This window comes from Narcine bancroftii, chromosome 10, assembly GCF_036971445.1.
Source record: "Narcine bancroftii isolate sNarBan1 chromosome 10, sNarBan1.hap1, whole genome shotgun sequence".
Lineage (NCBI taxonomy): Eukaryota > Metazoa > Chordata > Chondrichthyes > Torpediniformes > Narcinidae > Narcine > Narcine bancroftii.
Genome location: NC_091478.1, coordinates 18219786 through 18242867, shown reverse-complemented (window position 1 = coordinate 18242867; position 23082 = coordinate 18219786). Strand labels below are relative to the sequence as shown.

At 44.8% G+C, this 23082-nt stretch overlaps 2 protein-coding genes across 2 annotated transcripts in view; both read left to right on the top strand.

Annotated features, from left to right (window-relative positions):
* cacul1 (CDK2 associated cullin domain 1) overlaps positions 1-23082 on the top strand; it is a 165910-nt gene that overhangs the window by 131277 nt on the left and 11551 nt on the right. The gene's annotated exons all lie outside the window — the stretch shown is intronic.
* LOC138743902 (prolactin-releasing peptide receptor-like) lies at positions 21281-22433 on the top strand. Its single transcript, XM_069899471.1, has one exon. The coding sequence runs from the start codon at positions 21288-21290 to the stop codon at positions 22341-22343; it is 1056 nt and encodes a 351-aa protein (XP_069755572.1). The 5' UTR covers positions 21281-21287; the 3' UTR covers positions 22344-22433.

The window sequence follows — 23082 nt, the reverse complement described above, 5'->3', positions numbered from 1 at the left end:
TCCCATCTTACCTCACATTCACCTGAGGAGTGTTGTGTTTAATAGCCATTGATTGTAAGCTATTAAAAGCATGTTTGTACTCCTCACTGGTCTCTGAGTGCATTCAGTCCTTTCCTCCAGCTCTCCAGCCCCGTCCGTCTCCATTCAGAGTTATCCTCAGCTTTGTTTTTAGTTATCTGCCCACCCATCCATAACCTCCTCCCTGCCCCTCCCACCCCCTCCATTTTATTCAGACGCCTGCCTACTTGATGAAGGGCTCAAGCCCGAAACATTGGTCGAGGTGGGCGGTCAGCTTTGCTCAGTCTAATTTGTACTGAACTTTGCTTGGCTGATTCTTTATATCTTGAAGGACTTTTGGATCACACGCAGCCAATGCTCTGTGCAGTCGAACCCCCAAATGAAAGTGGTGCGTAATCACTTTTTGCAATCATTAACAAGTTCGAGGATAAAAGAGGAGAAATAAAGGGAAAAAAAATCCCTCCTATCCTTTGAGAAGGTTTGGATACTACCATGTGTCTCATACTTGCATGTGAATAGTAAACAAACAATGAGCACTTGTGATATAATGACATGTAATTAAAGCAGACATGGTGGTTGCAGTCAACTAGAACTAAAGTGTCACCTGGTCAGGCAGTATCTAAGGAAAGATAATCATTTAATGAGCTGTAAGTCTCAGCTACTGGTTTGCAGCTTGCAGTGCCAACCAGACCAGAGGCTAATCCAGTGACATTCCTGAGAATGGAGTGATGGCAATGTTAATAACAATTTCCACACCTATTAAAATGCTCATAAATAATCTAGAGAATAAAGTACCATAAAGCGTACAATGAAAATGAAAATACATTAAAGTAAAATATTGAAAAGGAACAATGATCCCCACTCTCATTCCACGAATCGTCACTGAAATGATTGAGGTGTTTGAGCCTATGATGGGCCTTCGAAGATGTAGAATCAGAGGGGCAATTGTATTTATTTAAACTTAGATAGACAGCACAGTAACAGGCTTGTCCGGCATATGACTCCCTGCCCCCCAAATACCCCAATTAATCTACAACCCACATGCATTCTGAAGGGAGTGGGGGGGCGGGAGGAAACTAGGGCACTCGGACGAAAGCCACGCAAACAGACAGCAGTGGATTTGAATCCGGGTCACTGGCGGTGTAACAGTGTTGCACTGACCACTAGAGTAATCATTCCACCCAGGGTAATGCTGGGGAACCCCGTAAATACTGGATTCTTCCGGTAGACTCACTGCATCAGAGCCAGCACCACCAGGGTGAGGAACAGCTTCTTCCCACGGGCAGTGAGAATGCTGAACGACCAAAGGAACTGCTCGCACTAACTATCCCAGACTTGTATTCATGAAACACTAGTTATTTATTTATTTGCATTCCATATGTATTGTTCGTCTGTATGTGTGTTATGTCCAGTTGTATATCTGCATGTTTTGCACTGAGGACTGGAGAATGCTGTTTTATCAGGTTGTATGCCCATTCAGAGCCAGCTCTTCAGCGCTTGACGTCCTGCTTTGCGGAAACTGCCAAAATGTTTGGCCTGGAAGTCAGCCTGAAGAAAACTGAGGTCCTCCATCAGCCAGCTCCCCACCATGACTACCAGCCCCCCCACATCTCCATCGGGCACACAAAACTCAAAACGGTCAACCAGTTTACCTATCTCGGCTGCACCATTTCATCAGATGCAAGGATCGACAATGAGATAGACAACAGACTCGCCAAGGCAAATAGCGCCTTTGGAAGACTACACAAAAGAGTCTGGAAAAACAACCAACTGAAAAACCTCACAAAGATAAGCGTATACAGAGCCGTTGTCATACCCACACTCCTGTTCGGCTCCGAATCATGGGTCCTCTACCGGCACCACCTACGGCTCCTAGAACGCTTCCACCAGCGTTGTCTCCGCTCCATCCTCAACATCCATTGGAGCGCTCACACCCCTAACGTCGAGGTACTCGAGATGGCAGAGGTCGACAGCATCGAGTCCACGCTGCTGAAGATCCAGCTGCGCTGGATGGGTCACGTCTCCAGAATGGAGGACCATCGCCTTCCCAAGATCGTATTATATGGCGAGCTCTCCACTGGCCACCGTGACAGAGGTGCACCAAAGAAAAGGTACAAGGACTGCCTAAAGAAATCTCTTGGTGCCTGCCACATTGACCACCGCCAGTGGGCTGATAACGCCTCAAACCGTGCATCTTGGCGCCTCACAGTTTGGCGGGCAGCAGCCTCCTTTGAAGAAGACCGCAGAGCCCACCTCACTGACAAAAGGCAAAGGAGGAAAAACCCAACACCCAACCCCAACCAACCAATTTTCCCTTGCAACCGCTGCAATCGTGTCTGCCTGTCCCGCATCGGACTGGTCAGCCACAAACGAGCCTGCAGCTGACGTGGACTTTTTTACCCCCTCCATAAATCTTCGTCCGCGAAGCCAAGCCAAAGAAAAGAAAAAATGTGTGCATTGAGATGACGGTGTGCACGATCAGATTTGGCAGAACCCCCTTGTCGGTAAGCCCCAGACTTATAACAGGTCGTTTTTTTCTGTCTGACTGCAGGTCCTACCCCAATATTTCTAATCAATGCCTATTCAACAGAACTCAGAAGTTCCTGAGGCTACTTCATTAATTCATTGGAAAGCCTTTCAAATAATGATTTGGTATAGTTTGCCATTGATTTGTTGCAGTTCAACTGCTAATATTTATGTACTACCACAACGAAAGGCTGTCAATAACTAAGGAATTTTAATTGGAGCAAAACAACTGATAACATTGGAAATGTAGTTCAAAGAGAATGCTGGAAGCTCTCAACAAGTCCCGCAATGTTAGTCAGGAGAGAAACCGTGTGGATGCCTTCAATCAAGAACCCTTCTTTGGGATTTCAGAAAGGAGGAAGTAGAGGAGGGTCCACGATAGGGTGCATAACCAAATTTGTCGAGGCAACAATTACACAATAGAACGACACTGAAGAAAGAAAGAAATTGAAGCAGCAATTACAATTACATTGACGGAAACAAGGAACCTTGGTGGTGGCCTGCAGAGGAAGAGCATTTAAAATACATCATTTACACATGGTTTCCCTCATAAAATGTATATACAGTACATCTCAATAACAGGTTTTCTCCATAAACAGGAAAACTCTGTAAATCATGTTAGTTTTAATCTATCTCCCCCCCCCCCCCCAAGATATCAGACTGCTGTTCGCATTTAGTTTCACAGGTGTTCGTAACCCCCCCCTCCCCCCACCCCCCACCAGGTAAGTTTTTTAAAAGTGTGAATCTTGTTAGCTATAGGAACCTATTGACGCATTAAGTGGTGTCAAAAATGAGGGAAAATGGCTAATGCTGCAACAACTTCCCGTCATCCAGCACCGAGGTGGAATCATCACCTCTGATCTGCTCTTGGAGCCTCGCAGCGCTCTTCCCACTCCACAGCCAAGCTCTGCTAAAGCAGCATAATCCATGAAATTTAACAGGACAACATCCTTCTCTCTAAACCTATGTATGTACTACATGCAAGGCCTGAAAACATCTAGTGAGGTGTAGAAAATCTTATATTTTGTCCTTAACATGCATAGCATTAGGAAAAAAACAGTGAGACCTGGGAGATTTCCTTCATGCCTATTACACCGGAGGATGTCTAAATAAAAATCTTCCCAGAAAATGTATTAGGCCAAGACATTGCATTTGTATTGAAAGTCTTCTACAATTACTGAGTTAAAGACTTCTGTGCTTTTGCCTGTGCAAAATGATTCCATATGACCACAATTCCACTGAATCCCATATCCCTCTAAATCCTTCCTTTCCATGTACCTGTCCAAATATCTGTAAAATATCACAATTCTTCCTGCCTCCACAGTTTCCTCTGGCACTGTTTGTAGTGTGGATTGTGGAGGGTCATGTGACCTTTCTGCCTGGGACCTGATGGGAATGTAGATTGTGGAGGGTCATGTGACCTCTCTCTCTGGAAACTCGTCCGAAGTTGGATCACCTGCCAATTGTGCTTGGACTCTGCCCACCCATTTGTATCCACCTGAGCATTTTCTCTTTAAATCACCTAGTGATTACCTGGGCAGGGCAAGGACCTCCAGCTTACTGTACTATAATGTTCATCATGTGCAGAAGATCTTCCTCTTTTGCTCTTTGATCCTGAGACAAACCCTGCTCAACTCCAGATCATGAACTGTGGACAATGTTGGAGGAGTTTTTGATAAGGTGGATTAGGGCTATTAGATAGCATTGGAGCCATGCCCATGTTAGATACAGAATGGCAGGTCGCATATTGTAATCTTTGGTTGTTATAAATCTGTACACAGTTGCTAGTATCAGTAGTGATAAATCCGATGTGACTGGGTTGGACTGTGTTTGTATGAGTATAAGCAGTTGCTAGTATCACTCACAGCAATGCTCTTTGTGAAAATGTTGCCCGACAGATCCCTTTCACTTTTCACTTTAAATCTATGGCCTCAAGTTTTAGACTTCACTCCCTGGGGAAAAGTTCTTGGCTATTCAACTGTGACTTTACATAGCCTTACAAAGTCCTCCTGCCACCATCTTACTGGTTGGAGAGATGTTTTAGTCTGCCTCACCTTGTAACTCCACCCTTCCAGACCCAGTAACGGATTTATGAATCTTTTCTGCCTCCTTTCCAAATTAATGACATCCTTCCTATAGCAGGGCGACCAGAGCTGCACACATTCCTCCAAATGTGGCCTTCCCAACATCTTGTACAGCGGTAACATGATGCCCCAATTCTTGTACTCACTGCTCCGACTGGTGAAGACAAGCAAGCCAAGTGCCTTCCTCATCACTCTGTCTATGTTACCACTTTCAGGGAACCATGCACCTGTACTCCTCGGTCTTTCTGTTCCACAACACTCTGCAGGGCTATACCACTTATTGTACATGTTCAGTCTTGGTTTGACGTATCCAAATGCAACATTTGGCTGAATTAAATGCCATCTGCACACTTACTCAGTTGACCAAGACCCCATGCTTATTTATTTCCACTGACTGCACACTAACTTTTCAAACTTTGTGTACTAGATTCTCTTGTAGTCAAATCTTCCATCAGTAAAGAAAAATGTGTATTGATCCCATTTAAAGGTTTAAGCATCGCATCACTAGTCTTTAGAACTTGGACGGAATTCGAAGACATGTTGTGAGATAGTGACAGAATGTTTTATGAAGCATACCCACCAACTCTTTGAGATTTGATTCATAATTACATGTCAGAAACACAAGTGGTGACAGATGCTTTGTACATGAAAAATTTTTCTATTGATGCAGGCAGTTTATGACTGCAATTTAAATATACATTAACATCAAGTTAAATTGTTAAAACTTAATTCAATGGAAAAATAGCAGTGTTTTACTGTTCCAAATGTTTTATATTTCACCAAAGAAATACATATTTAGGTGCTGAATCTAAAAGTAGTGAGGGAAGTTGAGTCCGAACAAATGGTAACAACTTCAGGATAATAAATCATGACATATTATGGGTGAGGAACGTGAAGCAGGAGGAGGACTGGCCTGAAGATACTCCTCAACTTCCGCTACCTAGGCTTGATCCTAAATTCGGATGCAGTTTGCACATTCTTTCCATAACCACAATTATCTTCCTGGACGCTCTGGCTTAGGAGCATAGAACACAACAGCTCATTGAGCGGCCCTTCCAGTCTGTGCCGACCTCTTCCCACTGACCTGCACCCAGACCACATCCCCTCCATGCATTTGCTCAAATTTTTCTTAAATGTGAAAACTAGGCCAGCCTTCACCAGTTCAGCTGGCAGCTCGTTCCACACTCCCACCAGTCTCTGTGGGAAGAATTTTCCCCTAAGGTTACCCTTTAATAAACTTTCCCCCTTTTGCTCTTAACCCATGCCCTCTAGTGTTTAATCTGAGGGGGTTATAATCATGGAGGGCTTTTCCTGGATTCAACACACTGATGTCAGTGGAAAAAAACTTCCTCCTACAAACTAAAGGCATGCTGAACGGTGGGTGGTGTGAGAGATGGGAAAATTGATCTAAAATTATGAACATGGAAGAAACTAAAGTTCATCAGTAAAATGGCTGTAACCAGTTCAAACAGGATAAGCTTGGGGCTTAGGATGCAGGAAAGCAGAGTCAGCACGATTAACATAAGAATCTTCTAGTCTTTGTGACAAGACCATAGGACTAAGATAAGGAATGGTAAGGTACAATAGAATGTAGGAAGTCGAGGTAGTCTGGATCAGATAAGGGTCTCCTAGCCCTGGACAGAAGTACCAAGTCATACATTTCTAATTAGCTAACCATACACAGATTTATACATCTGAAATTAGCCAACCCTAGATAGAATGAGTCAACTCTGCATATCAAGAGACTATAGCCCCGAGAATCAGGAAGGTGTGAATAAGGACAATGACATGAAGGGACACCGACAGGATAACCTCCCCTGGTTCTCCAAGTATACTGAAATTGCACGTAGGCAGGCAGGATTGCCTAATGCCAAACCTCTCCAGCAGGAGGCAGAAGAATGTAAGGGGGAGGGTATTCCTACACTGAAATCAACTGTATAAAAGTTGGGTGAGCCCCAGTGTGTGTGTGTATTCCCAGGGTAAGGGGAAGCACCCAACTTTGCATTGTTGTAGTAATAAATGTTCTTTGTTCTCAATTTTTGTCTCGAGCAATTTCTTTAAAGGTACTTTAATTTCTAACAGTGGTAAGGGAATCAGTGGAAGTGAATGGGCTCTGGGGAATAAATGAGGGGTGGGATTTAATTAGATTGCTCTAAGAATGAGAAAGCACTCAGTGGGCTGAATAGCCACCTTCTGCATCATGAGGAAATATATTAAAGTCCATGAATTATTTAGCTATCTTATCAACTTCAGGATGCTTTAAAAGATATTCAGTAGAGAGAAAACAAATAACATTGATGTTACAGCTCAAAGGATTCAGGAAGAAAATAAATCAGTGTGAGTTCAACAGAACCATTTATAATTGATGATCCTAAATTATTTTACTGTCTCAGATTTGTACCTTCAAAACCCAAAGGTGTTCAGATGCTGTAAATCTCAAATTTAAAAAAAATTAAATTCTCTGTAGATCGGGCATCATCCATTAACAAAAAAATATGCTAAAGTTCAATTTTTTGCTCTCACACATTTCCTTGATCTTGTGGGTATTTCCAACATTTTGTATTTCAGATTTCCTGCAGCTGTATTGTTCTCTCTCTCTCTTCTCTCTCACACACACACACACTCTCTCTCTCTCTCTTTCCTTTGTTCTCATTAATCTCTTTCTCCCTCAGACAGATCATTTGTGAATTAACAATTCAGTATTTACACCACACAACCTTTGTTTAAACCCCACCACAGAAATTACAACATACAACACAGAACAATACAGTTCAGGTCAGTACCTTCAGCTCATGATAGCTGGACCCTGACTTCCTTACCCATATACTCAACAGCTCCTTTGTTCTCTCCACCATCACCATCCCCCACTGTTTCCCTACCCACTATCCATTCTATCCCTCCATCCCTTCTCTGCAATTTAAAACATGCTGGTTTCTTGATGTAGTTACTTCTAATATAAGGCCAGTAAGTTGAGCTCTGCTTGTCTCTCCAAAGTTGCTGACATTGCAGACAAATTTGCTGATCTTCTTTCTTTGGCTTGGCTTCGCGGACGAAGATTTATGGAGGGGTAATGTCCACGTCAGCTGCAGGCTCGTTTGTGGCTGACAAGTCCGATGCGGGACAGGCAGACACGGTTGCAGTGGCTGCAGGGGAAAAATGGTTGGTTGGGGTTGGGTGTTGGGTTTTTCCTCCTTTGCCTTTTGTCAGTGAGGTGGGCTCTGCGGTCTTCTTCAAAGGAGGTTGCTGCCCGCCGAACTGTGAGGCGCCAAGATGCACGGTTTGAGGCGAGATCAGCCCACTGGCGGTGGTCAATGTGGCAGGCACCAAGAGATTTCTTTAGGCAGTCCTTGTACCTTTTCTTTGGTGCACCTCTGTCACGGTGGCCAGTGGAGAGCTCGTCATATAACACGATCTTGGGAAGGGGATGGTCCTCCATTCTGGAGACGTGACCCACTCAGCGCAGCTGGATCTTCAGCAGCGTGGACTCGATGCTGTCGACCTCTGCCATCTCGAATACTTTGACGTTAGGGATGAAAGCGCTCCAATGGATGTTGAGGATGGAGCGGAGACAACGCTGGTGGAAGCGTTCTAGGAGCCGTAGGTGATGCCGGTAGAGGACCCACGATTCGGAGCTGAACAGGAGTGTGGGTATGACAACGGCTCTGTATACGCTTATCTTTGTGAGGTTTTTCAGTTGGTTGTTTTTCCAGACTCTTTTGTGTAGTCTTCCAAAGGCGCTATTTGCCTTGGCGAGTCTGTTGTCTATCTCGTTGTCGATCCTTGCATCCGATGAAATGGTGCAGCCGAGATAGGTAAACTGGTTGACCGTTTTGAGTTTTGTGTGCCCAATGGAGATGTGGGGGGGCTGGTAATCATGGTGGGGAGCTGGCTGATGGAGGACCTCAGTTTTCTTCAGGCTGACTTCCAGGCCAAACATTTTGGCAGTTTCCGCAAAGCAGGACGTCAAGCGCTGAAGAGCTGGCTCTGAATGGGCAACTAAAGCGGCATCGTCTGCAAAGAGTAGTTCACGGACAAGTTGCTCTTGTGTCTTGGTGTGAGCCTGCAGGCGCCTCAGATTGAAGAGACAGCTGATAATACCATGGTAATGGGTTGTATAACAAGGGGTGATGAATCAGCATGCAGGAGGAGATGGAGAACTTGGCTGAATGACATAATAACCACAACCTCTCACTCAATGTCACCAAAACTAAGGAGCTAATTGTGGACCTTAGAAAAGGAAAACCAGAGGTGTACGATTCATTGATCGGAGGTGGAGATGGTGAGCAAATTTAAGTGCCGGGGTGGTGGGGGGGGGTGGTTATAATCTTGGAGGGCCTTTCCTGGATCCAACACACTAATGTCATCATGAAGAAAGCATGTCTGAGCCTCTACCTCCTCAGGAGTTTGTGGAGGTTTGGTGTGACCTCAGAAAGCTTGGCGAACTTCTACAGATGTGTGGTGGAAAGCGTGCTGACTGGCTGAATCATGACCTGGTATGGGAACACCAATACCTCTAAGCAGAAAGCCCTGAACAAGGTAGTGGAAACAACCCAGGGCACCACAGGTAAAACCTTCCCCACCATCGGGAATATCTACATGGAGCGTTGCCATCGGAGAGCAACAGCAATAATCAATGATCCACACTACCCAGCAGGTACTCTGTTCTCACTGCTACCATCAGGAAAGAGGTACAAGTGCCATTCAGTGCATCCAGTCTCAGGAATAGTTGCTACTCCTCAACCATCAGAATCGTAAAGAACTGGCTTATTCAGAGAATCATTTATTGACTCTTACTTTGCTCATTATTTATTGCTGAATAGTTAATTTTCTGCATTTGCACAGTCAGTTTGTTTACATTTCTTTCTTTTGTTTAAATTTTCTTCCTTTTGTCTACATTTCTTTCATCTTGGGTACAGTGTATAGTTACCGGTAATTAGAAATACAACAGGAATCTCTGCGTCGTGTCTGATGTTATGTGTGTAGCCACATTGACCACCGCCAGTGGGCTGATATCGCCTCAAACCATGCATCTTGGTGCCTCACAGTTCGGCGGGCAGCAACCTCCTTTGAAGAAGACCGCAGAGCCCACCTCACTGACAAAAGACAAAGGAGGAAAAACCCAACACCCAACCCCAACCCACCAATTTTCCCCTGCAACCGCTGCAACCGTGTCTGCCTGTCCCGCATCGGACTTGTCAGCCACAAACGAGCCTGCAGCTGACGTGGACATTACCCCTCCATAAATCTTCGTCCACGAAGCCAAGCCAAAGAAGAAGTCTGACAATAAATCTGAACTGGAACTTTAAAGTTGACTTTCTGTGAATTTCTACCCATTTATTTTTACTTAAGGTGTGAATCTCGATTGGCTAGGTTCAAACTATATTCGTGGAATATAGTTCTGAAATTTATAATCGAGTTATTTAGTAGCAGGAGATCAAAATGTTTCAATTCTGTTCCCCGCTTCTCCAGAAACAAATGTTTTTTTTTCTGTGATCAATTAATAGAAAATCATAAAAAAGAATAAAGGCAGAACATAAAATCTTGTCATATTGATGCAGTAGTAATCCGGCAGGGCATGGTATCCACCTGTTTCAAACAGGGCACTCAAGAAGAGTGTGGTAACCTGCCTGAATGCCTTTCGACCAGTGGCACTCAACGTCAACAGTGATGAATTATTTTGAAAGGCTGTTGTTGAGCATATTAGCTCCTGACTGAGTGGCGTCATGGATCCATTTCAATTTGCCTATCTTAGCAACAGGTCTACGGCGGATGCCATTTCATTGGCTCTGTACAAAGCCCTGGAACAACTGGACAGCAAAGATGCCTACAGCAGGATGCTCATTATCGACTACAGTTCGACATTTCACACCATCATCCTTTCAAAATTGATCAGCAAACTCCAAGACCTAGGACTCAACACCCCACTGTGTAAGTGGATCCTGGATTTCTTCACCTCCAGACCACAATCAGTGAGGATTGGTAAGAACATCTCCTCCACAATCTCCATCAGTACCAGAGTATCACAGGGGTGTGTTCTTAGCCCCCTGCTCTAATCACTTTGCATTACGACTGCAGCTCAGTATGACAATAATACAATCTACAAGTTTGCTGACGATACCACGGTAGTGGGTTGTATAAAAGGGGCGATGAGTCAGCGTACAGGAGGGAGATTGAAAACTTGCCTAAATGGTGCACCAACCACAACTTTGCACTCAAGACCAAGGAGCTGATCAATGACTTCAAGAAGAAACAAAAACCAGAGGTGTACGATCCAGTGATCATTGGACGATCAGAGGTGGAGAGGGTGAGCAAATTTAACTATCTTGGAGGATCTTTCCTGGACCAAACACACAAATGGCATTATGAAGAAAGCATGTCAGTGCCTCTGCCTTCTCAGGAGTTTGCATGACTTTGGAAACCCCAGCAAATTTCTACAGATGTGTGTTGGAAAGTGTGCTGACTGGCTGCATCTCAGTCTGGCATGAGGACACCAATGCCCCTGAGCACCAATGCTAGTGGACGCAGCCCAGGAAATCCCATCAGCAAAGAAGTTTAGGTGCCACACTAATGGGTTCAGGAACAGCTGCTCCCCCTCCACCATCAGACTCCTCAACAACAAACTCAATCAGGGACTCATTTCAGGACTCTGGCTTTTGCACTTTATTGATTTTTTTTTCTCTCTCTCTCCATATTGCACAGTCAGTTTTTCACGTTTCTTTATTTATTTATGTATGTACATTGAGTCAGTTTTTTTTTTGGTTACACTGCCTATACGTGATAAATCTGCCTTGCCTGCTGGAAAAAGAGTTGCGGGTTGTATGCGATGTCATGTACGTATTCCAACAATAAATTGAAAATAAATAAACATTATCTAAAATTTTATTAAAAGAAAATGATATACATTTTTGCTTAATTGTTCTGGGGTAGAACTTCTTATTAGGAGTGGGATGGTCAAAAAATTATTTCTTTAATATATTCATTATTACAAGTAGGAACACCTAAATTCGGAATGCATAGATCTAGGCAGAGATGGGAAACAGAATTGAATATTATGATAGATCAACAAATTTAGGAAAATTCATTTAGAGATTCTATGCTTAATACTTTTAATACAAGGTATAGATTAGTTCAACATAATTGCTTTACATCAATTACATCCAACACCACAGAAGTTGAATAGACTGAAGTCGGATTGATCAGATCCATGTTTTAGATGTGGTGAGGATCTTTCATACATTCAACATGGTCTTGTTCAAATGTGAGATCCTTTTGGGTGTCTGTAAGTTTTTTTTTACAAGTTACAGAAATAATTGTTTTTCCATTAAATTCCGATCTGTTTTCATTAGGAAATATTGAAGGTAAATTCCTAAATTGAAATTATCAATATATTAATTGAAATTTGTAAAAGCAACATTAGCATTGGTGAGGAAATATATTGCAATCACTTACAAATCAGATATATCTTTAACTTTGCCAACGTGGTATGCTGAAATTCAAAGTTGTATCTCTTTGGGAAAAATTGCTTACAATTTAAGGAATAAATATTCTATGTTTTTACAAATTTGGTGCCTGTACACTTGTCCTGGGTAAACTTGTACCTCTCACTTTGTTCGTTTTAGTTTGGTCACAGTGTTTGAGCTACCGAAAGAAAATAGACACGCACACGCCAAGTGCACTTCAGTTTATACAAATCTTTATTACAAATTCTAAAGCTGATATCAAACTACAATGTGCAAGCCCTTCCCAATTATACTTATCAACGCTTGGACTGGTCCCAACTGCCGAAGCGAGGCAACGACTGCACACTTGTAGTAGGTTGTTGGGGCATCGGTAGCAGCTTCTCCACCTCGACTGGGACGTTGGCTGGACTCTAGAAGTTCTTCTTCTTGCTGAGAGATGTGGCCACCTCTCGGAGAGTCTCACACTTCAGCAGCGGGACCATGGCTTATATTACCCACAAACTGCTTACCCAAGCATCTATTCCCAGCACAGTAAGAAAGATAAGCGAGCAAGCTAGCATGCCTAGGCTTCTATCGAATAACGTAATTTTCAGCTTATCACTTTGAATACAATGATTTATTTTGCATCAAGGCTAGGCCTCTGACAGTCTGTGACCAAAACAAGCAGGAAGATTAAATGTTCTTGGTACACAGATGTCCTTTCGTCAGATAACTGCATCTCTGGGCCCTCGGTGGAATTTAGCTTATGTCTGCTGATTCTAAAAAACAAGCAGCTTCTCAGCCCTGCAGAAGCAAAGGCTGTAAAAGTAAAAAACACGGTTTGAATCTTCCATTACAACACTCAAATAATGGGATTACATTTGTAGTGATATCTTTTTTATCCCTCTTGCCCTGCAGAATTCTCCTCTATGTTTATGTTAGAACTACGCGACATCTCTCTCTGCAAGCCAAATATTTTTTTCTTGCTTTCTCTTTTCATCTTATCTTTTTTAGACCTATTTTTAAAAAAACTTTTTAAAATGTGTATATTGTTTTTTATTTTTTTTTGGATGGTGAGATTGGTTGGGTGGGAGTGGTTTTGGGATGGCTGAAAACCATCATGTATCTAATCAATATGTTCTATTTTGATATCTGTAGTATTATAGTAATTGTAGTTACTGCATGTATGGAACATTAAATAAAATATTTTTTTTAAAAAGTAAAGGATAGGAAAGAAATAGCATTGCTCTGCATTTCATCAAAAAGCAAAAGAAAACCTGGAAGCACCAGAAATAGGAATAAAATCAGGAAATGCAGGAAGTACTCATCACACCAGGCACCATCTATCAAGGGAGAAACAGAATCAACATTTCAGCTTTCACTTAGCATTTCTGGTGCATAGAAAGGGGAAGGAAGGGTGTCGAAATGTTAAGATCTGTGGATCAAAACCTCAAGGATGAGCACCTCACCCAATTGAGTGTTCTAATGTGTTTTCACAATAAGGCCCCCTTTGTCCTGGAGAAATCAAATACAGCCCCCCCCCCCCTTTTTTTCCAGTACACATGGGTGTCCTGAACTTTCAGCTGCCTGTCACTTTAATTTTCTCTCCTTTTTCTTGCCTTTTAGTCTCTGAGAGTGAAACGTAATCTTCAGGGACAGCTGCGCATCTTCCAAGACCATTGGTTTTATATAAATATATTTACCTCCTATGGACATTGTGGGACCTGCTGAGCTCCTCCAGCATTTTGTGATTTTACTTAGCTCATCTTCCAAGATAGAGCTTTTGGTGCTTAGCAATGAGGCCCGCAACTTCAGAAATTCAAGCTAAGCGGCATTTGTCTGCATTGAGGAATTCTTATGAAAGCTCACGAACCTGCAATGTTAATTCAGATCCTAATCTACTGATTTTTTTTCCCCACCAGTCTTCTCTTTTATTTAAGATTTCTAGAAAAACTGCAGTTTTCTCTACACAGCCATTCTCAATGGGGTCCACAGCACATTTAAATAAAAGCCTTGTTTTCTTTTTACCTCACGTACCATAAATGATTTTCTTTCAGTGGTGAGAGTAAGGGAGAAACCTAAACTTGACTGCTTCATGGGGAAGGAGGCCCATAAACTTTGAGGAGTGAGGGTGGGGTGGGGGGAAATGGGGCATGGCCCACAAAATGTTGAGAATGGTTGCTCTACCACACTCACCAGCATTGTTGTATTCCTCTCTCTTATGTCACCATTTATTCCCATCTAGTTACAGCACCTTCAGAATGACACAGACAAGCTCTTGAACCTGCCTGGGATAAACTTTCTACCCCCTTTGAGGCAGACAGATGTCTCTACCAGTTCTGCCAGGTCCTGTTTGGGGTCACAAATGGAGTCCCCATGTTCTAGTGGGAGATGGATCGGGTGATACAGCGGCACAATCTAAGAGCAACTTTCCCGTACCTGGATAATGTCACCACCACCTGTGACCATGACTAGCAGGACCACGGTGCCAACCTGGAGAGATTTCTCTGGGCGGCAGAGGGACTGAACCTCACTTACAGCAGGGAGAAGTGGGTGTTCAGCACCACCCGCCTCACCATCCTGGGGTACATTGTGGAACATGGTGTCAATGGATCCGACACTGAACACATGCCTCCCCGATTGGAACTGCCCTTCCCCTACATGCTCAAGGCCCTCCGCAGGTGCCTAAGGCTCTTCTCTTACTACTCCCAGTGGGTCCCCCACTTCTAACACAAGGTCTGCCCACTGGCCCAAGCCACCACTTTTCCCCTCCCTGCCGAGGTGCAAGCAGCCTTCCCCTGCATCAGACAGGACGTCACTAATGCCATGAAGCATGCCGTGGATGAGACCACCCCATTTCAGGTGGAGTGCGATGCCTCTGACGTTGCCCTCGCTGCCACTCTCAATCAAGGGGGCAGACCCATGGCCTTTTTCTCCAGGACCCTCCACGGTTCAGAGCTCGGACACTCCACCATTGAAAAGGAGGCCCAGGCGATCGTGGAAGCAGTCCGCCACTGGCGCCGCTTCCTGGCTGGCAGAAGGTTCACCCTCCTCACAGACCAGCGCACAGTGGCTTTCATGTTCAGCACCACCCACAGAGGCAAGATCCATTCAAAAGTATTGCCAGAGTACATACATGACATTACATACAACTTATTGGTCGTGCAGAAAACTGTACAAAATGTACACGTGAACAAATAAAGAAATGTAAACAAACTGATTGCACAATACAGAAAACAGAAAAAAAATCAAGAAAGTCCTTTAACGAATCCTTAAATGAATCCTTGATTGAGTTTGTTGTTGAGGAATCTAATGGTGGAGGGGTAGCAGCTGTTCCTGAACCTGGTGAATCATCTGGCACCTATTCCTCTTTCCTGATGGTAGCAGTGAGAACAGAGCGTGTTCTGGATGATGTGGATTCTTGATGATTGCTGCTGCTCTCCGATTACAGTATTCCTTGTAGATATTCTCGCTGGTGCGGAGGGCTTTGCCTGTGATGTCCTGGGCTGTGCCCATTTCCTTTTGCAGGGATATTGCTGTTCCTATACCAGATTGTGATGCAGCCAGTCAGCACACTTTCCGTCACACATCTGTGGAAATCTGCCAGGGTTTCCAATGTCATGCCAAACCTCCACAATCTCCTGAGGAAGTAGAGGCATTGATGTGCTTTCTTCATGATGCCATTCGTGTGTTTGGTCCATGAACGATTCTCTGAGATAGTGACTCCCAAGAACTTAAATTTGCTCACCCTCTCCACCCCTGATCCGTCAATGGGGCACGGTTAGCACAACGCTGTTACGGCGCCAGCGATCGGGACCGGGATTTGAATCCCGCGCTGCCTGTAAGGAGTTTGTATATTCTCTCTATGTCTCCGTGAGTTTCTCCTTGGGGCCTCTAGTTTCCTCCCACTGTTCAAAGCATACCAGAGGTTGTAGGTTAATTGGGTGTAATTGTGCGGCACGGGCTTGTGGGCTGAAATGGCCTGTTGCCGTGCTGTACGTCTAAATTTAAATTTAATTTAGATAACTGGTCAGTACACCTTTGGTTTTCCCTTCCTGAAGACAACAATCAGCTCCTTGGTTTTGGTGATCTATGACGAGAGGTATGAAAACAAAGAAAGAAATGTAGACAAACTAACTGTGCAATGCAGAAGAAGTAAAGCTTCAGGAATGTGGAAAGTTCTTAAAAGTGTCTCTGATTGAATCTGAATACATCTGATACGTTTAAATCTACCCCCATAGTTACAGAGAGGTTGTTATCCTAATCTTAATCTACTAAAGTTGCCAATTTAAAAGCAACAAATTGAAAACAAGTGCAGGATTTTTTTTTCCCCCTGCACACCATGCTGTATGTGAAAATAAAACAGGCACTTGCAAAGGAAAGCACGTAAAGGAACAAAACAAATGTTGGAAGCCTGCCTGGGACCCAGACAGTAGCAGCAGGGATGGAGCGCAGACCAATCTCCTCAAAATTTCCCAGTTCTTGAAATTAGAAGGAAAGCGTCATTTGGAGCAGTTTGCCAGCTACCGAAGAATTGTTCAATTTTATCATTAATTGAGACAGATATATCTTATCTTGTGAGATAAATTTCTTGCTGAACTCCAGCATCTGAATTTTGTCATTTCATTATTCACACAAAATACAGAACCCAAAGAAATACTTTTAATTCAAATTATTTGCCAACTTCTATTTCGTAATTCTGCTCTTGATGGTGGTTCAGGAAAAATAGTGATCCTATTAGAAATTAGAAATGCTATTTCATTGCCGATACACTTATCCGAGGGGTGACTGGATGGGTTCTCTGCAGGTAGCCTTGATTCTGACTCAACATCTCCAAAAACGACAAGCTGAGTTAAGGTATAAACAAATATTCGTTGTAAAAAATGTGGAAAGGCAAGAGTCAGTGTATTATGTACATATTTCTACTGCTCTGAATTTCCATGATTATTTATATCTTATTAGTGTGGAAAACATACCACACTTGATGATAATGGTCATGCTCCAGACCAAGAGGAGAATATCCTGTGATTATAGAACAGTGGAATGACAGTATTCAGGCAATTGGTCCACCATGTACATGTCAATTCTGATTAAACTCTGTTTTCCTATTCTGTAATTAATTAGCTATTCCTGCTATGTTGCTTCCAGTTTTGTGGTCTTATTCTATAGACTTATGCAGTAGTCATTCTCCCTTTAAGCAAAATGGTGTGGACCCACAGAGAACAAGGAGAGGAGACACAGCACTCCTCCATAGCCTCTACTGCCCAGTCCAACTACCGATGGCTGTGCACAGGCTTGAAATGGCATGTTAAGGGAACTGACAGTGATTTATTTTAAAATCCTGCGACCACAAGGTCTGGACCCAAGATGGCAGTGCCTGAGTTCGGCAATAGCCGCAAGGAGATACGGGAAACAGAGGATTGGAGCAGGGCACCAGAAAATGGGGATACCACCCCCCCGCCCCAAGTTTGAGAAAGAGAGGCAGAAGAGTTGACCCTACAGGATGGTGACCATGATGACAGACCAGTGGGGGTGGGGGTGGGCCTCTGCAACTGAAGGATGGGCAAGTAGCGGGTTGTTGGTGACTGGAGGCAAACAACCCATGCAGGATTCACTCAAATTCACTGACTGCACTTGCACCAGCCTGCAGACTGCTGGGACGGGCTTGAGACTGGCAGCAGGGGTACCAGGTATCAGAGCCAAGATCTGACAATACTGAGATTTTCCTGATCATGTCAAAGGTTTGGATCTGGCGCTCAGGTTGACAATGGTTTGGATTGGTCGGTGTGGCTATGGAGGCTGCGGAAGCGCTGGAGGCGAATCCATGGACACTCGACGATTCTGGGGGTGGGGGGACTCTCTTTTGCTTCTCTTTCTTGGACAGCAACAGATGCCTGGCAATTTCAGCTGATGGCAAATCTGTCTCCCTTACAGCAGATGAAAGCAAATTTTGTGTAATATCACACCTGCTTTACAATAAAGGAATCTTGTATATTGAAGGTGTTACCCAATCCTCTTTTAATCTCCACTTTTCAATTTGCTTGCGGCATTGTTTAAGCCTGTGACATTTACAAGTGTGAAAACAATTTTTTCTTCCCAAAGTCAGGTGTTTTTGACAGAATATGTCTTCATTATTCTCTGATTCTCTGCCACCAGAAATAATTTCTCCTTATTTCCTCTATTAAAACCACTTCTATCAAACTCTGTCTGCTCAAACATCGACTTCTACAATTCCACTAGATTGTATACATATCCAAAGTCCCTCACTGCACCTTTCAATTAATGTCTAACCAAGAAAGAAATAATTAGCTTGGTGTCAGCAAAATGGCAGAAGCTATTTTAAAGGATAAAATAATAGGTCATTTCAAAAATTATATGATAATTAGATAATGGTTTTATGAAGGAAGACCATGTTTGGGAAATTGAATAAAACTTTTTGTAATGTAGTTAGAAGGGTGATGTACCATCAATAATTCACAAAAGGCTGAGTAGTGAAACAATTAGGCTTTTAATAGCCAAAGACTGGAATACTATCAAACAACCCACCACCTCTTGGACTGATCAGAGCAAAAGGAAAGGGTAGCCTACAGGGGGCTATAAGTGGGTTCGGTCTCACGAGGTGTGTCCAGTTGATAGCCGCCAATCACGGTGTAACAGTGGTTTACCACAAAGGGTAAGATAAACTTTCTGAAGCTATTTAATATTATACCAGGTAAGGTCTATTATATAAAATATGGACCTACAGAATTGGAAATAACATAACAAAAACAACATTAATTAAAGAACAGGAAGACAGAATTTATTAAGCAGATATTTTTAAGCTTGACTGTCCCATCAAAAGTAAAAACACACAGAAATGCTAAAGGATCGGCTGAATTCCTCTAGCATTTCTGTGTTTTTACTACAATCAAAGCTTTTGCAGAGTTTTGTGTTTCAGGCCATTAAAAGACCGGGCACTTAACGATTCATAATACAAGTTAACAACTTACATGTGCAACACATTGGCACATATTGACCAATAAAGCTTGGTGAAAAGGTAAATGATCAGGAAGATAGGGAATGTATGCAAGAGCTAAGGTTAAGCAAGTACAAAATCATACCAAATTATCAAAGAATATTGTCATATTGGCCTTTATTGCAATTGGTAAGCAGGTAAAGAGGCTTTGGTGCAAGTGAGCAGAATTTTCTTGTGACCACTATAAAATTATGTATTTGTCTTGCTTGTCTTTAATGGACCTTCCCTAGATTTGTTCCTGGGAAGGGTTTATTCATGGAGGAGAGATTGAATGCAGTGGCTGAAGGTTGAGATGTGGGGGTATGTGTGCAGGCTTTAGAATTTATTACTACTGGCATTTCATGGGTAAACGTCTGAGGACTGTGCTCGGGAGAAATGTCTTCACTCAGACTGCGTGGCATTGAAATACTTTGCCTTGCACTACTATGGACATTGAGTTGTTGAGTTGGTTCTGCACAGAGATCAATATATTTTGGGAATAAAGCTTTCTACAGGACTGCCAATCAGAAATAAAATGAATGAATGACAGATCTAATTGAAAGGCAGTGCAAGGCAGAGGGTCTCATCCTCCCCTCTATTAACTCCTTCCATGTTGAACCTCCATTCACAAACCTCACACTTTCTCATCTTGCCTTGAAGGATTTTCAAGTCAAGTTTATTGTCACCTGATTGCACAAGTACGATCTGATGAAACAGTGTTCTCCGGACCTCGATGCAAAACGTGCAGATGCAATCAGACACAGCATGCATACGGACCAACAATACATATTTGTAGACACAAATAAATATTGTTTCGTGGATATGAGAGTCTCAGATAGTTAGTGTGAGCAGTTCCTTTGGTCATTCAGGATTCTCACAGTCTGTGGGAAGAAGCTGTTCCTCAGCCTGATGCGCCAGCTCTGATCCTCCTGTATCTCTTCCCTGATGGGAGCAGCTGAAAAATGCTGTGTGCAGGACAGAAGAGGTCCTCAATGATTTTGCTCCTGCCCCCCCCCCCCTTCTGATCTCTTCACTGGTGGGGGAGGATGTCTCTGTCCCTTTTATGGTCCTGTAAATTGACCTTCAATCCATTTCTCTGCATCAACTGACCCACACTGTGATGCAGCCAGCCAAGATTATGTGGAGAGAGCTTCTGTAGAAGGTTGACTTATTGGTGACAGGTACCCTTGTCTGCTTCAGTCTTCTCAGGAAATGCAATGGCTTTTGCACCTTCCTGCCAAGTGAGGAGTTGTCTACAGGCACAACCAGGGCTTTGTATTCCACCCCCACCCCAACTCTCTCTCTCTCCTTCTCTCTCGGTGGAATCCTTAGTGGTTGAATAGGAATTATCTAGTATCAAACCAAAGTCTAGAGTTAAACATTCGCAAATCCCGCTTAATCTCACACTTTTTAAACAATATACTTTATTCACAATAAATTATTTACAAAGAAGAAACCCGTTCAAAGTATTTTTTTTACACCCATAGTGCCTGTCATGTCTCGACATCAATGTTACATTTGTTCTCAATAAGCGGTGAGCACCACACCTTGTCGTTTCTCCCCCCCCCCCCCCCCCCACTCCCCTTGTTGGTTGCGGGTTCCCCTCGGTCGCTGCCCCTCAGTGCCCGGTAATAGGGAGAATCGTGATTCCTTCCCCCGCCCGCCCCGTCCCGCCCACACTTGAGAAAGTCACTCCCTCACCTTTCAGCGGAGGCTGAAACACACACAACCGCGGACGGAGCAGCTCGACAGGAATTTGGACAGCGTCAAGCCACGCACCTTTCGCGGGAGATGCTGGCGGGTCCCAGAGGGCAGGGACCGAGGCTGGCGAACACGCAGGGAACCAGCCAGACCAACGGAGAGGACTCGGAGACTTTGCCAACGTCCCTGCATTCTCTCCCGGTCCAGCCTGGGCTTCGACATTAAATCCGTAAGTAATTTAGAACTGAAAAGTATATTTCTGCATGCACCTAAACTGGCAATGTCTAAAATGCACCAGCCTGCTCCCGGGATGATTTTACTGGTATTCTGGTACTGGGGTCATTGGGGAATTCCGAGCTGGACTGAGAAAGCTGGGGTTCACTGTTCATGCAAAAGGGGATGGGGTTGGCTGTGCAAACGGGGGGGGGGGGGGGCATTTGGGACAGAGGACACCTTTTGATGTGTTTTCTCGCCCCGTGACAGGGGGGTTCCGACGTGCGCGCTTGGACTGGCGGAGGCGAGGGCATGGAGGAGCAGACACCGGGCTCGGACAGCGCGGAGAACCTGACGGCCCGGCAGAGGCTGCTGGACGAACTGGGCAACCTGTCGGCGCAGTTCCAGGGCATCCAGCTCCTGCAGGCCTTCAAGCCGGTCATCATCCCGTGCTACGGGCTGGTGGTGTGCGTCGGCATCTTCGGCAACTACCTGCTCATCTACGTGATCTGCAAGACGAAGAGGATGCACAACATCACCAACTTTCTGCTGGGCAACCTGGCCTTCTCCGACATGCTGATGTGCGCCACCTGCGTGCCGTTCACCTTGGCCTACGCCTTCGAGCCGCGGGGTTGGATCTACGGCCGCTTCCTCTGCTACTTTGTCTTCCTGATGCAGCCGGTCACCGTGTGCGTGTCGGTCTTCACCCTGACCGTCATCGCGGTGGACAGGTACCGCGCCACCGTGCACCCACTCAAGAGGCGGCTCACCATTCCCAGCTGCGCCTACCTGCTGGCGGTCATCTGGCTTCTCGCCTGCCTGCTGGCTGCCCCGGCTTTGGTCCACACCTACTACGTGGAGTTCCCCCACCAGAGGCTGACCATCTGCGAGGAATTCTGGCTGGGCATGAAGAGGCGACGCCAGCTCTACGCGTACAGCACCCTGGCCGTCACCTACCTGCTGCCCTTCGCCCTCATCTCCCTGTCTTACCTGCGCATCTCGGTCAAGCTGAAGAATCGCGTGGTGCCCGGCCACCCCACCCAGAGCCAAAGCGAGTGGGACCGGACCCGGCGCAGGAAGACCTTCCGCCTCCTGGTGCTGGTGGTGGTCGTTTTCGGCGTCTGCTGGCTCCCCCTCAACCTCTTCAACGTGATCAAAGACATGGACATCCACCTGATCGACAAGCAGTACTTCAACCTGATCCAGCTGCTGTGCCACTGGCTGGCGATGAGCTCCGCCTGCTACAACGCCTTCATCTACGCCTGGCTCCACGACAGCTTCCGAGGGGAACTGAAGAAAATGTTCAGCCGGAGGAACCAGAAGGTGGTGCCGGCTGTCCACTGCGTGATGGCCAGCGGGGTCTTGTAACTGAACCCCCGGCCCAGAGGATGCAAGCAGCGGGGAGTGAGGCATTGAACACGCGAGAAACGCTCAGCCCGTGAGGCGGGCGCGGAGTTCAACATCCCCCGAACGTCGGCTCCCCCTTGCTACAATACACGGGCGTGCTGGAGAAACGCAGCAGCCTCCACGGGACGTCCAGTGGGAAGGAAAAACTTCGTCAGGCGTGTGCGCGGACCCTGGGGTCGAGTTTCCCGGAGGTGTTGCTGAAGTCCTCCAGCCTATGATGGACTGCACCCCAGCATCTGCAGACTTCCTTGTTTAACTCCTCCTGCCACAGATGCCGACCGACCGGCTGAGTGTTTCCAGCATTTTCTAGGGGGGGGGGGGGTAAAAAAAAAACCCAGTTCAGATTCCTACCACCACGGGCTTCTTTCGTTCTTTATCCATTGTGCGTGTGTCTCTGTCCCGGTGGGGTCGAGGAAGGATCGCGTGTCCGAAATGCAGGACTTTGGCCCTTTTGAAAAGAAACTCAATAATCCGAATGTAGCCAAATTTTGCGGATAAACGCGCGGTAGATATTGTGGTACCTGAACGGGAATTAACAATGTAACCATTTGTACTTATAATAAATCGCGTTTGAAGTCACAGAAAAAAAGCCCGTGTTAGATAATCATTAAAATTCCTTTGTGAACTGTAGGGTAGTGGCAATATTTATTTATTCCCTTGGTTTTCAACCTCCGGCCGCGGCTACAGTAAGGAGAAGAAA

Excerpts from the sequence above, each read along its gene's own strand:
- LOC138743902 (XM_069899471.1), top strand. The coding sequence starts at position 21,288 with ATGGAGGAGCAGACACCGGGCTCGGACAGCGCGGAGAACCTGACGGCC.